Source organism: Bradysia coprophila, assembly GCF_014529535.1.
Source record: "Bradysia coprophila strain Holo2 chromosome X unlocalized genomic scaffold, BU_Bcop_v1 contig_185, whole genome shotgun sequence".
Classification (NCBI taxonomy): Eukaryota; Metazoa; Arthropoda; class Insecta; order Diptera; family Sciaridae; genus Bradysia; species Bradysia coprophila.
In genome coordinates, this window is record NW_023503305.1 from 542,973 (window position 1) to 561,625 (window position 18,653).

General features: G+C 34.0%; 1 protein-coding gene across 1 annotated transcript in view; it reads right to left on the reverse strand.

Moving 5' to 3' along the window:
- Nucleotides 1–6,659: 6,659 nt before the first annotated feature.
- Nucleotides 6,660–18,653, reverse strand: part of LOC119068481 (allatostatin-A receptor-like) — a 38,697-nt gene continuing 26,703 nt past the window's right edge. The window contains exon 4 of the mRNA XM_037172092.1: nucleotides 6,660–6,925. Coding sequence (XP_037027987.1) covers nucleotides 6,827–6,925 — 99 coding nt within the window. The 3' untranslated portion in view covers nucleotides 6,660–6,826. The remainder of the gene's footprint in view (nucleotides 6,926–18,653) is intronic.

Below are 18,653 nucleotides of genomic sequence, written 5' to 3' on the forward strand. Positions count from 1 at the left end.
CCTTCCTCTCTCACTATCCTCATAAATAAATGTCTGCGTTAGCGAAATTCTTCTCGTAAATAAAAAATCAACTGGAAAAAGTTGTTCAATTAAAAAGTAATATTGACATTGACACTGTTCACAATGCAGTTCGAATTCAATAATTAATGGAAAAAGCTTTGTAAATCGAAGATCTCGACATCAATTGTGTGTTTACCTTGCCCTTCGGTATTCGTTTTAATTCCCTTCTCACAAATAATTGCCCCTAATGAATCCTGTGTACATATACATTTACACATCTATACACACACACTCACACTGCAGTTCAAATTAAAATTCCGATTTTATACATTTCCATTCGGTGAGAAGATAATTCCCATTTACACGAAACAAAATATCTTCAAGAACATACATAGCCCAGTTGGAGCGCAGTTCAATAGATTCTCGATTATATATACACCAAGGCAAAGTTTACCTACTCAATACGCTAACCTGACAACATAACATTGAAGGGATAACATACCTATGTGCTGATGTACACGTCTCATTTCATGTTTATTTTCCAACTGAGATTGAAAGCTTAAATTCACACCTATAAATGAGGCTCATACACAACGGAACGAATGTTTTAAAAAAATGACGCGGGTATAAACAAATCTGCAAATCGATAATAGAACGTGCGTTTAGATGATAGAAAGGAACGCACTTAAATTTCATCTACCGGCTGGTTCGCAAGCAATTAGAGTCGAATAGAAACGCAGCCACATGTATCATTTTCAGGTAAAATATTTGCACGTCAGTACGTCAATTCAACCGAAAAAGAAGCTTTGCGTAATTAAATTAGAGTCTGCACGTTAAAAGTGCGTCATACACGTAGTCAAAGCTTCAACAGAATCTCTACAACGATTCCAATTACAAAAATGTTTACCAGCAGGGTGAAGTAATTACTTTAAATGTCCTCACATAATTACTAGTTCCCGACACAATGCAAGTAAAAGAAAAGGTACCGAATAATGAAATATCTCCAGAGACGAATCTCTTTTTTTTACCTAAATCAACACTTTTCTTAGTGCGAAAAGTGTGTGCACTACAAAATGCGAACGAAAGACAACAACACGTGTAGCAGCCGTCCGTCGCACCTAAAAAGAAATTCAAAAAAAAAAACATTGACTGTCTTAATATGTATCGTAAAGCCATGGCTGGAACAGTTCAAACAAACGGAATCGAATATTGTCCAGTTCATTTAATAACATTTCACTTTACGGGCAATAAAATTTATTATGCCAACAAAAACAAGGCTCCAATATTTTTTTGGAATATGATCAAATTAATAAATCATAAAGTTACACTCCGAGCCTTGTTAGTGATGTATGGTGTACGTATAATATTTAATGATGAGTCAAATAACTGAATGTCTTTATAGTAAATATTTAGTTCCGGACGTCTATTTATGATTATTTGATGAATTATTATTCACTTTTACTTTAGCCCATTTGCTTTTATGATTTTTTGGAAGTGTATTACGAAAAACACCTGTTCGTGTTAGATTAGATTAGTTAATAGACCGCGATGGTTCTTGTTGGGTATTGATTTATGTTCGTTAATTGAAAATTCATTCCACTTTATTTACGGTTGCAATGAAATCGAATTAGATTAATGGACAGTTTGATTTCGCTGTGATGATAACGATGATGATGATTACGATGATGGTGTTGATTACGATGATGATGACAATGACAGATCAGAGCAAACTTGTTCGAAAGATATAACAATAATAATCTGTCTTTACACTCCACGAAGGGTTCGGGCCATTGATCATTAATGTACTAGTTTCGTAACTTGTGAAAAACCCCTTCATTATCGAGATGTTTTACTGCGCCAGTGTTAAGCAGAGGGGGTGTTATGGAATCTCGCGCCGCGTCATTCACAATAATTCACAAAGTGACGTCTTCCTTATACAGAATGTGTCAAAATGTGAATTATTGTGAATGACGCGGCGTGAGATTCCTAAAAACCAGGTCCCATCAATGATATAAGGAGACTACCGTCCTTGCTCGGGTACAGGTCGGGTTTCGAAAACCGGAACCCTAAGCTGATCTGAACATGAATTTTTCAATCTCTGACCTGAATTGACCCGAAACCTTGTTCAACCTGAAATAAAATGGCCTGAACCTGATCTGACCTGATTTATTGTTGACCTGACCTTCAATTTGAAATTTGCGCTTTTGCAACCAGTGCATTGTCTGCGGTTGAGCTTCGAGTACTCTCATACTGGCAACTCAGAAGTGTTTAAGGTATTCACTTTTCACTTAAGAAAGTGTTACTCGGTTGACGGTATTTATGGATGTTCCCTAAAAAAACTGCTAGTTAATTCATCAACAACAGTCCGCGTAGCCTCGAAACAAATCAAAATGTAAAAAGAAGAAGAAACAATAAATTCCGATATAACAAGAAATTCGAAACCCTGTAAGGAAATGAGTATTATATTATACGACGACATGAACATGAAAAGTAAATATACAAATAAGTACTTGTTGTGGCTAAAAAGTTATTCGATCTCATTCTCGATTCAACACAGTTTTTCAAGTATCTCGTGTAGTACTTAGAGGTGAAAGAAAGAAGAAAAAAAAAATTATCAGAAGCTGTACAGTGTATGTTTGTCAATTTTCTTAATTAAGCTAAAGAAGAAAATTGGGGAAAATTCCAATAAAGTCTAAACATTTCAACAAAACATTTTTTTTTGTCCTGAAAATCAAGTTTCATGGAATGGCATTTGCACTCAGCGTGTGCCATCAGTGGGAGGACGGTGAATGATGGTGTTGGAAACGTTAAGGTGGGTAATTTCAAAAAAAAAAAATCAAGGTGTGAGGGATAAAACATAATCGACAATTGATTGGACAAATTTTGTGTGTAAATATCGGGTATAGCATGTTTTATCGTTGGAACACAAAAGTCAAGTTAAAATTTGAAATAAATGTAAAAGAAAAAGCGTTAATGTTATTATGAATGATCAGATTTAAGTTGTATGTACGTTCTATTATGTCCTTAGTTCATTTGAATTACCTTAGCTTTCCTTTGACTGTAATTTTTCCTTTCAAGCTGGTATTTTTCTCAGAACCGTTCTTTGATGGATTTGTTGTGTGTAAGCTTATCATCTGATGAGTTTATTTTTCGCATTATAACTGGAAAAAATCAGATGTATATCTGATAAAATAGGCTGCTACATTGGATACAAGTGACATCATTTTCCATGGAAAATTGATGGTACAGTCATTGAAAATATGGTCCCAGAACTAACATAGCAACACACGAACTGATACAATGTAATTGTTAACTAACCAAATCTTGAAAATGAAGACAAAATGTTTTGTCAACTCTTTTTAGATCGGATTCGAACTGTCGCTTCTTCTTTTCGAAATCACGATTCCAAGATGTTAAGGGCTATTGAAGCGATAAAACGACCTTTTTTTGGATATTTTTTTTAATAATGACGACTTTGTACCCAACGCAGAATCTCACTCAACCTTGTGAAAGTTTCAATACTAATAAAAGTTTGGTAGGAATCAGGGCCTAATATTTAGAGTCCTTTCACTAAATGTCGGTACAGTCAGAAGCAGTGAAATTTCAACATGAATTTGCTTCAGCTATTTTTCAGTTGATCCACACATACAATCAAAACTGTTTATTCTTGTTTATAATATTGAAGCTGCTATGCACACATGCGCGTGGTAGTGGTAAGCCCGTATAGAGACATATAAGTCAAGGTCCTTGTGTCGAAAAAAGGCTCCGTGCGCCTTAAGTTCTTCAAGATTTTTTTTTCTTTGCTCCATGTTGCTTGCCACAAAAAGTTGTGGAACAAAATTTTTTACGAAAAATGGAAAATTGTTTTTCCGGCAGAAAAACTCATTCCTTGTAAAAGTAAATCTAAATGTCATAGGGAAAATCGTCAATATCATCCCAAATATGTAACTTTCCAGAAACCTTGAAAAGAAATCAAGGAGTGGGGCTGTAGTAATGACATGCATGTGCAAGAAACACTGGAATTTGTACCCCATATTATAGCTACGTATCTTTTTATTGATAAAAAACTTAAAAAATCCCGATAAGGACATACATGGCTACTGAACATCAGAAGTACTTTAATGTAGCTTTCGAATGTCACCACTTTTATTAAAAAATCGATAACTATCGACTTTTTTATTGAAAATTATCAAAAAAAAGTATCGACAATCGATAATTATTGATATTTTGATAATTCAAGATAATTCGTTATATCGATATTTCGGTCCGAAAATCCGATATTTATCGATATATTATCATGAATTTTCAGATAAATATCAAAATATCGATATTTTGATAATTATCGAATTTCGATATTTTGATAATTATCGATAATTATTTAATTATCGTTAACGATATGATTAATCGATTACCAATAATTTCTTTCGATTGATTTTATCGAGGCTTCAAAGTTGATGAATTTTCCGGGACACTTTTCGGTGGCTGACTCCTCCAAAAAAAAGTTCTTCCATGAATTATCGGTAATAAATAAGTTATTGCTTCCAGAACAGAAGAATTTTTTTTTTAATATATTGTATTTTCGGAGATATTCAACTTTGAAAGTTTTCATATAAATGGCTTTTCCAGACGGATTTTTTTTTTCTTCCACAACTTTTCGTGGCAAACAACATGGAACAAAAAAAAATCTTAACGAACTTAAGGCGCACGGAATTACACAAGTACCTGGACAACATAAACAGTTTTGATTGTTTATGCGGATCAGCTGAAAACCAGCTGAACCAAATTCATCTTAAAATTTCACTGCCTCTACCTGTAAGAAATTTGGTGAATCTGTTAACGAAACTTGGTGACTAGCTAAATATCTCAATATTGCCCTGGTAGAAGTTGTCTTTTTCTTTACTCTTAGCACTCCAGTGAGAAAAGTGTCTGTTGACAGGGTGTTCCAATTTGTTGTTATTTGTACATGAGAAAAAGCAACTTGGGTGCTACTAGTCATAACTCTGCTCCAAGCATTAACACTGGATTACGAAGCGTCAAATTTGGAGGTTTTAGTAATAGCATCCACTGCTTACGATTGTATGTTTCAACTCATACACCTAAAGCAAGTCGTCCATCTTTACAAAATTATCATAGAGGATTTCATCAGCCTCCAAACATTTTCTATATTCATGCTATGAGCAGTACTATAATCAATAAATACTATTCGTGTCGGCTGTGAGGTCACTCTTTGTCTCGGTTTGTGAAACACAAAGGAACACAAATAATTTTCAGTTCCAATTTCAACTTATGATGCATTTGCGAAATCCGTTTTACTGCATGTAAACCAATTTGCAGGATCATCTTCTTCCATAGAGTATATACATGACAAAAAGTAGATGAAACTTCGGCATTAAAAAGAGATCCACAAACCATAAAGCCATAAAAGCAGTATTAACTGAAATTTGTGTTGTCATAAGTTGTGTAGCATGAAAAATAAAATCGACGTTAGATGAACAAAAAAAAAACTTTAACATCCACATCAGGTGTTTACTGTACACACATCAATTTTCCGTGTATCAACCAATTTTTAATATAACATTTTCATCTTCACTTTACTGAAGCCACTGGCAATTATTTTATATTACATTCTTTAGAGCCTGACGTTTTTCCGATGCTATACAGAGAGTCACGATTTACGATGCGGAGTTTCTTTTTTGTTCAATTCATTTGAAAACTGATATTGAGCCACAAACAGTTCTGTTTTAGTGAGTACTCACTACAGAATTCCGAGGGATACAGATCAAGATTTTAACAACCATTTTACGTACTCTTTAAGTAACCCATTTTAGATGGCGCCGCGCCTTAATAAAGATTTTGTGTCATTAGCTGAGTGTATGATAGTGTATATTCAGCTTTGAAAATGCGAAATAAGGACGAAAGTTAGTCGAGAGACTGTGGACACTTTTGCGTGATCCCTAAAGAGTGTGATTCACTTTGTGAATGAACTCTTTTGTGCTATGCAGATCATGCATCCTCTGAATATGGACTCCCATTTCTTTGATGCAAAAAGTCATAAATGAAAACATTGTGGGAATTGTGTCAACTAAACGTATTTCTATATTTGTCGGACCTGAACATCTAAACTATAAATAGTCAAACATCAACTTCGAGTGTAAATGTAGAAGTTTATGCTCACCATAAAGTTTGCTGATATTAATGGCCGTGCCGAGGAACTTCTTGAATAGTTTGTTCGTTAACTAAGTTTATCGAAAAGTTGCTGAGAGCCAGAATTTGCTAATAAAATTTAAATAATTTAACGATTGTTTCGAGCGTACCGATTTAGTCGCCTCAAGTATTGGGTTTGGTTGCCCCATCACGACTTCACTAATGTTATAGCGACAACATTGCCGTTAACAATATGAATTATTCATTTTCTCATTCACTTGCTATTGTTTCTAATGACCGATAAATCTGCTAGTTACTTTTTTTTCTGCAGTATTATGTTCAGTCACAGGAGAATATAAACTGAACATATGAATGTACCTTTTTAGTGTGCACTTTCTGAAAGAAAATCTAGTTGTGATTGAATCCAACATGATGGAACATCGTTTTTTTCACCTAAAATTTACCTATGTCAGTGATAGATTGTAAAATCAATTTTAATTTAAACTTTAGCTTATACGCGTAAAAAATGTATAAAAATATTTTGTTTGCCAATTTTTTCCATTCTCTCTTTTCGCTCCTTAAATAAGCGGAAAATCAACAAATAAATATAAAACATCTGTAAACTAAGTAGGAAATATGTCGATGATTGAAGTTACTTTCGCGTTTAAAAGTTCAGTTGAAGCTATATTATATCTGGACATGTGCTGCCCGATCTGGTCGTTTTCGTCGGCACCGGTTGATGGCGTGAATAACGTGTTCCAGTTTTGCCGCAGTAGACAACCTGTAACAAAAACAATTTTGATGAGAAGAAACAAATTTTATGCAGGACACGTCAATCAAACTAGGCACCACCGTTTGGGTGGGTCAAGTCCCTTAGACTGATGAATTTCTAGTGATATTTTTAAAATTTTGAATGACTTTTCAATCTCAAAATGTTATCAGAACAGAACAAGAAATTGTTCCAAAAGTAGCCTGGCCTTTTAGCTCATTTATTTTCACTATTCAAATTCCGAAACCATCAGAAAACAGTGAATTACATAATGTACACGCATGCTTGAATTTACCTTCAAAACCTGGAAGAGGCCAGGTGCAGGGTTCGTCCCGCTCAGAATATTCTACCTTCAAAACTCAGTTTTCTGAAGTATGATCGAAACGTGTTTTTCCTTAAAAAATGCTGAAAAGATGTATTTCTCAATTTGATCACGAATAAAATAATTAACTTATCTCGCCTCGCTCTGGTCGTAAACCTCACATTAAATCTTTCTTCCTATATTCATACAAATAACTACCAAGAAATCAGACAATGAATTAATTAATCGCAAAATTAATTTTAACGCTCCCTTCGTTAAGTGGGGTAATTGAACGCTGTGTTAGTCAGAACAGAACACTTTCAAATCCCATTTTCAATTCTCAACGCGCATTTTCAGAAACATGTTTTTCAAAATCTGTTGGGAATTACTTAGTTTATCGAGAAATGGGAAATGTCAAACATTTTGATACATTTTAAGTCAACATATAAGTTGGAGATAATAAGTCACATCTTACAAGAAGTGCTGGAAGGTTTTTTTTATTATTTCTAACTTATAAGTTGACTTACAAATTAAACATCATTTTCGCAAACTCTCTATTACAATCATTCATTTTCAATTATAGTGAATATTTTGTTACATTTTCGAGTGATTTTCAGGTGTAAGACCCTGACATACAATATTACATAAATAACTAGAATTTGGTGAAAGCGATTTGTTTACATTTCGGGCTGTTCCTAAAGTTTAATGGTTATTTTCATCACAAGGAGAGAAACCACGAAATTACAGTGTGAGTTTGTATGCCGAGAGAATTATTTTGCATAAGTATATATGTTTCGTCGGGACGAAGTCGAGACGCAACATGCATGCGTATGCAAAAATAATTCTCTCCATATAATAAATACAATTTTATACGCGATACGAAAAACAGAAAAAACAAAAAGTGCAAAAGAAAGTGAGAGAGTTAGCTCCGCCTTCGTATACATCAATTCAAAACAGGTCGCAAGCGAGTTAAACATCATCTATATCCCTAGACCTGTTTACAAGGTCTGCTCAGAGAGAACTAAAAAACTATGGTTTCCGATAACTTTCGGCGAGTGATTTCGTCTGTTTTCGTATGATGAAGCGTGTAAAGGAGATTTTCAAGTTGAATGTATTAGTCTCTCAAGCGGAAACTTATAAAGACAGACTTGATATGACGAACTGATGAAATGCTTTCGGTAAAAGAAGGTTTGGGATAGGTGTGCCTCTCGATTTCGAGCTTACGCTTCGTTTACAACCATCATTTCTCGTTTAGGATTCAGCATTAAATCGGCCTTGAGGTTGGAATTATTGTTAACTGATCGAAGCTTCGGTGACATGGAAAATGTTTAGCTCTTCCACTTTTAAGTGTGTAAAAATATCCGTTGTTGAACCATTTCGTATCGGTTCCGTGGATCGAATGCTCGAATAATGGATAAATAGAATTTAATATAAATCGGAAGCACTACACTAAATGGAACAAGGGGCACTCAAATTCACCAGAAAGTATAATTTCACGGTTCATATAGAAGAAATATGTCTCCTTCCAACCGATTCGTTACTTCACACGAATACACTCTCATTGTAAAACAGTAAACAAAATAAGGTTACCTGTTCGTTCACAATTGAAATTGCAGATATTTGCCTGCATAAGTGTAATATTTACATTCCTTCCAAATGATGATTCTTGCAAACCTTCCAATCGATTTTCACAGATATATCGTTTGGTATACATTGCACTCGCACGAAAATTACATTGAGACATTGACAAATCAACCATTTGCTCCGAGTAATTAGTTTCGTAATCTTATATCCTCATCAACAATGTTGGATACACTATTATAGTTGCGTTAAGTTGTTTTGTGAATTCGGTTCTTTCTTCCCAGAAATACGAAGTTCGAAGAATAGTCAGTTTGTACTTATTTATCCAGTGCCGGCTTAAGCTTTTGGGCGCGATCGGACAATTGGCGCCAATTTATTAAAGCTAAATATTTTAAAGGACCTCGGGCGTCATTTTCCTATCTCCGCCTCAGGCGCCACATTTGCCCATTTGGCCCATATGGAAAAGGCGGCACTGTATATAACCAACGGTTGACTTTTATTAATCCCTACAATTTCCCATGAGAAATGGGCCCAACTCTGACGAAATTATTAATATGAATGCTCCCTGAAATAAATTTATCTAAATAACATATTATTACATAATGTGTAAATGCCTGCATGTCTGGTGTCTTAACAGAAATGCTTTATCTGAACTCTCATAGAAAATTTTATTTCAAAATTCAGGGTTAAATGAATTATAAGCATTTAGGATTAGAAGTATATATAATAAACATAGGCTTAATGGATGCGTGCTATAAAGTAAATGTTGTATTAGTATGTATATGAAGAGCCGAAATTATCAATTTAGTTTAATTTTACCGAAAATATCTTATATAAAATAAAACGAAACACATAACGACACGATAATGTATTCGTGTTCTCGTGTGTGTTAAATGTTTTATTCATCTTTCAATTCAGCAGATAATGAATTTCAAATCAATTTTAAAACGTGTGTATTATGCACCCCAGAAGTGGTACGTTCACCAAGGAGCCTAGACCATGTTTTCAGCAACATTAGTCCAAATTTTTTAGCACAACCTTTTGGGTGGGTTAGGTCACTTGACTCCGAAAGAAACTAGAGAAAAAATGGGACGTCTTTTCTATGAATGCCACTCTAACACAAACAAATTGAAAAAGTTTCAAAAGAACCCACAACTGAAAGTGTTCAAAACTGACTCATGTTGCTCATCTTCCAAATCGTCGATTACCTTTTCACGGAAAAAGAAATTTGTGGAAATGGGTTAAGTTTAACTAATACAACATACGAATATACGAGTATTCAGATTGTCGGAATAGCTCAATCAAAATACAAATTTCTTAGTTTTTGCCAATATATTTCATTCTCAATTCGAGGAAATCATCAGGGCTGTAACAAAAATAATTCATTGATAACAACATCAATCATAGCTGCATAAAGAGACACATAGACGAGTCTTGTATCGTGCGAGTGCATGGAAAACAGACAGCTATGTACACTGTTCAATTCGGGTGCAAAGTTGATGGTAGTTGAAAATTGTTCAACCGTTATTATGTCCACTTTTTAGCGCGTGGGATGTTTATTCAGCATATTAGATTCATATTAGACGACCGAACTTTATTTCAAATTAAAATATCAGTTTGTGTCAATTTCGTTACGCTTTAGTTTCATAGTACTAAGTGACACCAAGGAAAATTTATAACTTCCTGGCATAATAGTCCGGTACGCTGTGTCAGGAAAAATCGGGTTGGTCGCTTTAAATTTTTCGAGTTGACCAATAAGGAATGATGAAGTGTAAAGAACCTCAGATGGGAGAAGATTGAACATCAGGAAGGGTGTAACACTTATGGATTGCATATTGTGCTGTTAGTTATCATCATAAAAAAGGTTTTGACATCGAAACATCGAATTAAAAGAATTTTGACGCAATAATAACTATGATGTATAAAACGAATTTTGCTGGTAAATGGCATCAACAACATCCTGACCAGCATTACAAACTCAATCGAAAGATATTAATCTATCGTTACTATTCAGCCGCAGAAAACCTTTAAATAATGTTGGACCTTTGAATGTTCTCAGTTCTACCGTCATTGGAAATCCTGGCCTATATCTCATCATCCAGCAACTGCTCAAAGTCATCCAGCATTCGATAGGTACTGACATCAGCTTTCTCATTTACTGAATAAAGCTTAGAATTGCCGGTGTGAGGTAATTTGAAAGTTTAGAAAATTTTTCCGTAACTTCCTCGAAATGTTGATACTTGATCAGGCTTTCAAGGAAAAAAAGAATTTTCGAAAGAAATTCTTTCGTCCAAGAGATGCTTGCCTTTTAATTTTTCCATACAGATCGCTTTTCCGACCGGAATGTCGATTTTCCATTTTCAAGTCAAGTACAAAGAAAAAATTCGAAAAACGTAAAGCGAGCGAATTACCCGACTCTAAGCTCGAATATTTCAAGACTCACACCTTGGTCACTGCCACAACATATTAGTGAACTATTGAGGTTCTACTGCATCTACCCACATAATTTCCAAACATTATAGTAAAATAATTTCTTTCGTTTGCTTTGAATTGTAGCATGTTCTGTCTTCTCCACAATAAATACATTTCAATCCAACACAAATAAGAACATTACATATCATATCAGCATATAACGATGGTCTCAAATTTATTATTCCATCTGCACTATTTTGCGTTCATATTTTCCCATTCAATGCATAAACAGCTAATACCGATTTACAATGCAGGAACTTTGCCGTCCGAAAATATTCACCCATACGTTCATTCATGTTGCAAAGACTTTTGTATTTTTCGGTGGAAACATTTTTTTTTTTTTTCGTTTTTATTCTAAAAATAGTCCTATGAATTATCTACCTCCCATATGTATCTCTCATTCAGGCCATAAAATCGTTAATAAATTTATAAACATATTTTAAATATTCTTTTGTGTTAAAAAAATTAATTTATTTAAAATCTTAAATTGTGTTTGCAAGATAAAAACACATCATACATACCACAACACACGATACGCACATTCAAAGTTTTTTTTTTGTTTTGTTACAAGGAGGTATAGAGGTTGCGATTTTTGTAAAAACAATCAACCAGAACAACAAAAATAAATTGTTTAGACAATGTGTTCAACGAAAGTAAACTCGGTGTCTCCATTACTTACGTATTTTATATAATCTTTAAAATTATTATCATCGTTTCTATTAGGCAATGGTAAATTTGTTTTTAGATTATCCAAAGAATGAGAGCTCGAACCAAGTTTTATCGCCGTGTATAATAAAAAGTAAATTTAATCGAGGCGTCATATGTTATTGTATAAGTAATTCGTTTACGTGTGAAATTGGTGTTAATTATAAACAACCAGTGAACATTTATTCAAACTTAAATAATTTACCGTATACCGAAGCGATAAAATAAAATAATCGTTTTGCTAAGGCGTTACAGTTAGAGAATGATCGAACTTTGTAGCACAGTTCACCAATACAATGTTGGCGGAAAAATGTTACCCGAAAACTGAAATGAGCGCTCGTAATATACTTTTATCAGAAAGAAACTGTATACCTATGTAACCGTGACCAAGCATCAGGTACCTCTGAAAAGGATTAATTCCATTTAACATTGTTACCATGCCTAATGGTACTTTACACATCCTTGATTACTACACGTGATAATAAAGGAAGAAGATATATTTAAAAGCAGGTCCTCCTCCTCCTACATCGCCATCGAATAGAATCAATTGAAAATAGATAAAAAAAGGTTTATGACAGCAGATAGCTTTACGACGTGCAAGTATATCTTACCCCATCCGGGCATGTTAAACTCCATTATACATAATATGCTTTCACATACTCCGAAACATGCACAGGACAGTAAGCACTTGTAATATATTCCTTCCTACATACAGTTTGATATAGTGAATCTTGGCACTTTTTACATTAGAAATCAAATATTATTCTAAGCAAAATTTTTGATCGTTGCCCAAAATGTCAAACGAACTTTATTAGGTTACAATGTAAGTAACTACTATTCAGAGGGATTCTTCTGAAAAACAGAAGACCGAAATCGGACGCATTTTCTATTGGAATTTTTTATATGTGCCCTGTAAGGTATTCGACCCCAGAAGCCAAAACCATTTTCAAAAAAATTCTTCGAAGCTTGTGTGGCTGGTAAGAGGTCATCAAAAACCGAAAACTTGCACTTTTCTTACAAAAATTTCTCAAGTTACACGAGCCGTACAGAGTCGTGTGGGGTGTCATTAGAAAGGTAATTGCATGTACTTCTGGGGCAAATAGGGTCTTATTGGGTTTAAAATTCATCCACACTGAGATATATATGCAGTTGAAGTTTTCAACCGAGAAAAGACTGAAAACTTACACTTTTTTTACAGAAATTTCTCGACGTACACGAAACGTACATGGTCGTGTGGGGTGTCATTAGAAAGGTAATTGCATATACTTTCAGGGAAAGTAGAGCTTACGGAAGTTTGGTAGTATCTTCGATTCAATATAAGCATTTAAACATTTCAACTTCTCATAATTCGTCGTAGATGCTTGCAAATTCCAATAAGACCCTATTTGCATGCAATTACCTTTCTAATGACATCCCCCACGCGACTCTGTACGGCTCGTGTAACCGGAGAAATTTTTGTAAGAGAAGTGCAAGTTTTCGGTTTTTAATGACCTCTTACTAGCCACAAGAATTTTTTTGAAAGTGGTTTTGGCTTCTGGGGTCGAATAAGTTTACCGGGCTCATATAGAAAATTGCAATGTAAAATGCGTCCGATTTCGGTCTTCTGTTTTTCAGAAGAATCACTCTCATCTATTTATTTACAAAGACAAAATAAGCAACACGCTCTGTCCAATCTAGGTTCCCCGGGACGAAAATGCTCATACGATTATTCCTAATCATAGATTATTAGTCTATCGTAGTCTTTTTAGTGAGTCTAACAAAGTCGCTCAATGGAACTCAATTCACAAGTGCAACACCTACATTCAATGATTCAAATCACTTTCTATAAGGAAAATCTAAAAAAAAACTCCAAGGACGGAAGATAGTACTATATCTTATCCTATCCTAAAATGTCTGTCTCAAGGTCTTTCCACATTTCCGATGTATGCGACCATGAATTGGCCTTAATGAAGTAAAATATTTGTCAATGAACAATAGAAGTAGCAAATTTAATGAAGTCGAAAAAATCCCTAGCTTAAATTAGAAATGAATGGGCATATCACAGTTTTGAGCCCAAAGCTCAAAGTTTCCCCATCATAGAAAAAAGCTCATCCAAAGCACGATGTCCAAGAATAAAATGCCCAAGTCCATTGCCCAGGTCAGAAACTTTGTTTTCAAAAATCGTCGAGTTGAATGGTTAAGAGACACCATTCAAAAGCCCACTAAATAGGCAGGTTTAAAGTTATTTATGTATGGAAGTTCTAACAAATATAGCAGTTGGAGTGGAACAGTTGTTGAACTTGATTTATTTCACCATTATTCCGCTCAGATACAAAATTATTGATTCAACGACCATTCAAACCAAGTCCTTTATAGGTTCCAAAATGGAATTAATAAAATTACCGGACGATTGATGAAAATATCCATTACCTGCCCATTAATGCGGGTAGTTCACTCATCTCTAATTTAATTGATAAAATTTCCAGTAAAATTTTAAATTGTTTGTGTTATCAACAGATCTGCCATCATCGCCAGATTAAATTTTACTTTGAACGTCGAAAACTACTTTCAGACTATCTGTTTCCATTTTAGTTTTTAAAGAACATTTTTCTGAAGCATTTTTTGTCGTCATTATAAAATTATTAATGGACAACTAAATAAGTTCGAAAACAGTACAGAATCAACGTACAAAGAAAATCAGTACTCTGTACCGGGCTAATAGGTATAGTGTGGAGTTGACGTACCTGTATTCTTCTTCTACAGTTCGTGAAAAGAATTTACAAAGTCAAAAACAAGAATAGAAAAAAAGAACACCGTATATAACACTCAGCTTGCACTACATCGAACGCGGCATATTTTAAAATCAATAATGTTATACCCCGGAAATATAGATCAGAACGAAAAAGAAGAAGAAAAAAATAGTAAAAAGAAAGTTAAGGAGTTTTTCAATATAATAAACTTGTCATGTTTCACCAAACGTATCTCCTGTACTTTTACCTTTGTAATGAGTTTCTAATAACCCATAAGACATAATATAAATAACATATGCGCTTGTTGAAATTTATATTGAAAGTATATCGCATCGTTGGTATGTTTATGTGATATTTAATTAAACATAAAGGTACGTCAGGTACGGCTATATTTTAAACACACCTGAGAACTGAATTTAAGTAGCAGCCAACACCGAGTGCTGGTGTGAAGAAAATTTTATGGCATTCTGCGGTAAATATGTGTGAACGGTACACTTGAGGAAGGAAGACTTTTTTTTCTATTTTTAAAACAGAAAACATAGTTTTTTTTATTACTTTGATCGTAGAATATCCGATAAATGAATGGAAAAAAAGTCGCAACAAAAAGATACAGACAGTTGTGAAACAGTTAATAAATATAAAGTCGTTTCTATTTCCATATGATGTGACGAGAAATATATACACACAGTAGTTCTCCGTGTGACGCTCTGTATAAATAAGGTAAAATTAGGTCGATGTCAACTAAATGAACACATCAAAGACGATGTCGAAATTCACAATATAATTGGAAACATTTTCATTTGATACAATATTATAACGCTGCAGTATCTTCACTTTGTGCAAATATTGTAGAAGTTTGGTAAAAGTTTTGCTAATTTGATCAGCTTTTAGTGGGAATGAATCAACGCAATAATAAAGAATTTATGTTTTTATTTTGCATTGATTGAAGTTTAATTGGCAATATTTTCTCAAGCAAGAAACCGCACAACCAGTAATCATAATTCCACGTTAATTCGAAATATTCAAATTTATATAATAATGGGTTGAAATGGGGATGGATTTTATGCATTCTCTTCTTTCTCTCCCATACCAGTACAGTGACAATGTAGTTATGAAAGCACTTGACTCTTTTATCAACCTTCTTTCGTTAGTTCCAATTATACGACAACATTGATGAATTTTAATAAAGTTACTTAACGACATTTAGGGTTAAGAATTCGTCAGACTTTCGTAAAAACAATTTTTTCTCAAAAGCTTTCATGTTTGCATTACTGACACATCTACCCACAAATGTTGTGAAATTATGATGATTTGTAGACCATCAAAACAGTTATAGTTTTCCTCTTTATTTCCGAAAAACTTCAAATATTCCACCCTAAGCACAGCGACGTTACGTGAATTGTGAAAGTGATTGCCTGGTCTGAACAAAATTTTATACATATTTGTGTGAACATTGAGACTCAAAAGTCTAAAGTAATCGAAAATCAATCATTATCATTAACTACCCCATTGCAAAATTCAAACACCTACTGCAATACGAGCCTTCTGTTGTCTTTTGTTTTCTTCGAACGATCAAAAGAAAGGACAGTAGTAGGGCTCACTAGCTGCATTTTGGTATAAAAGCGTGAATTTTTTACCATTGATAAATATACATTTGGGGATTGCAAAACGATAAGAAGACTTTGAAAAAGTGATCTATAGCGCCATCTACATCCGGTTGAAGTTTTAGGTGCAGATGTAACTTCGATAAAATTCCTTTTTACCGGTTTTTTATACAAAATTTTTTTCCGAATTTTCCGTTTTTCCGGCAGTTTTTCCGAATTTTCCGAAATGATATTTTTAAACTGATGTGAAAGTTAAGTAATTTTTAAAATTGGTTCAAAAAAGTTTCTTTTGCTTCGCTATTATCGTTGCACGTTCAGTTTCCAATGTTTTAACGATGAAAAAGTTTTTGGATGTTCCGTAACAGAGGCAACTAGTTTGGCTTTGAGGCGTTTATGGAATTTGTAGGATCTGTCAAAGTTCGCCGAAGGAGGAAAATTAGCAGTTTTTCGCAAATTTGTTAACTTAAACTTTTTTTTTAAATCGAAAAACTGTTCCGGTACTAGTCTCATTAAATTTCTGAAAAAAAAAATGCCGGAAAAAAATCGCCATTCCCCAAAAGAGTCCAAATCTTCAATGAATACTCAAACTAGTTGCCTCTGTTGCGGAACATCCAAAAACTTTTTCATCGTTAAAACATTGGAAACTGAATGTGCAACGATAATAGCGAAGAAAAAAAGACATTTCTGTGCCTTAGAATCATAATTCGACGTACTTCGTCACTGCGCCTACGATCGAAAAGTGATTGCTAAGAAAAGCTGAAATTGTTGTAATGCTTTTGTTTTGTTTTTCGTCTCATTATGATCCTTACGGCACAGAAAACGTAGTTCGTGACTCGTGACGAAAGCAGAATTTTTTCAGGACACGTCTTAAGCTTGTCCTAACGAGGCGAAGCCGAAGCTTAAGACTAGTACTGAAAAATTCTACTTTTCATCACTCGTAAAGAAATATACTATTTTGAACCAATTTTAAAAATTACTTTTGCACCAAAAAAAAAATTGAAAATTTAGCTTTCGTTTCAGCCCAATATCCCCTGTGTAGCTTCGATTGCCGCTACACAGAAATTCAACGAAGTTACCACTGCATCTAAAACTTAAACCGGATGTAGATGGCGCTAGAGGTCACTTTTTAAAAGTCTCCTAATCGTTTTGGAATCCCCAAATGCATATTTATCAATGGTAAAAAATTCACGCTTTTATACTAAAATGCACCAAAAAATGCATTTTGTTCAACTAGTGAGCCCTACTACAGTAGAGAAGTCATATTTAGAAAAAAGTTCTCCGTTTTCATTCTGTTTTGCCTCCGTTTACGATCAAAAAAATTGAACACGATCCGTTTATATGACAATTAAACAAATGCCATGGAATCAAAATGAATTTTTGAGAGTAAACTGTAAACTATGTACTAAACCGTGACAAAATTGAATCGTGTTGATTTTTTTTTGATCGTGAACGGAGACAAAACGAAATGAAAACGGAGAAATTTTTTGTAAACGTAGACTGTTGGTATAGAAGATTTTCAAAGGGTTTTCTTTACCGATCTCAAATGATGTTCTTCTCTATTTTAATGAATTTCGTGAAATTGTAAGGAATTTTTAAGTTGTAATATTTGACTGTATGAGCGATTGCATATACAATCCTGTCTTTATACAATAAACATTTTGAAGGTAACGAATGCCCTTCTTTGAAATGCTTTTAATTGCCAAATGAATGAAATGATAACGACAGGTCCATTTGACCGTAAAACGTAAAAAAAACCTAAATTGATTCACCCTTCTGACGACATTATTGGCTAAAAGTGTAACATTTATGATCTGTTTAGGTATTTTCATTTTTTGATTCCTTGAGGGTTTTCCATTAAATGTGTATAGCGTTGAGGTAAACCATTTTTTTACAGTTATACGGATTGCCACCATTGCCACTTGCCTTCACATATTATATAATAAACGATGGTTCACATATAAGCTAAGTTTTCCGTAATGCCTATAAGCATCATATTATGAATAAGAGGCTTGTCTGTTGAGACGAATATGCTCGGAGCATTTAAATGGTTTAATGCTGGGAAGATGGTTTTCTTTGATTACAACTTAGTAAACTGCTTGTGTACGATTCAAGTACGGAATTATTAAATTAAGAATTTAATCTTCGTGGAAATTGCTCAAGATGATATATACTTTGTGAAACTATCCCCCGAAACATCCGTGTAAGACAATTAACGAATTAATTTTACATAAATACGTTATAGTATTTCCGAGAACTGAGCATTTTGTATCTTGTCTGATTAACGGAAATTTGTTGAAAGCCATCACGGCTAGCTGTATGGGTAAAGGAAGAGAACTATAAAATGTTCC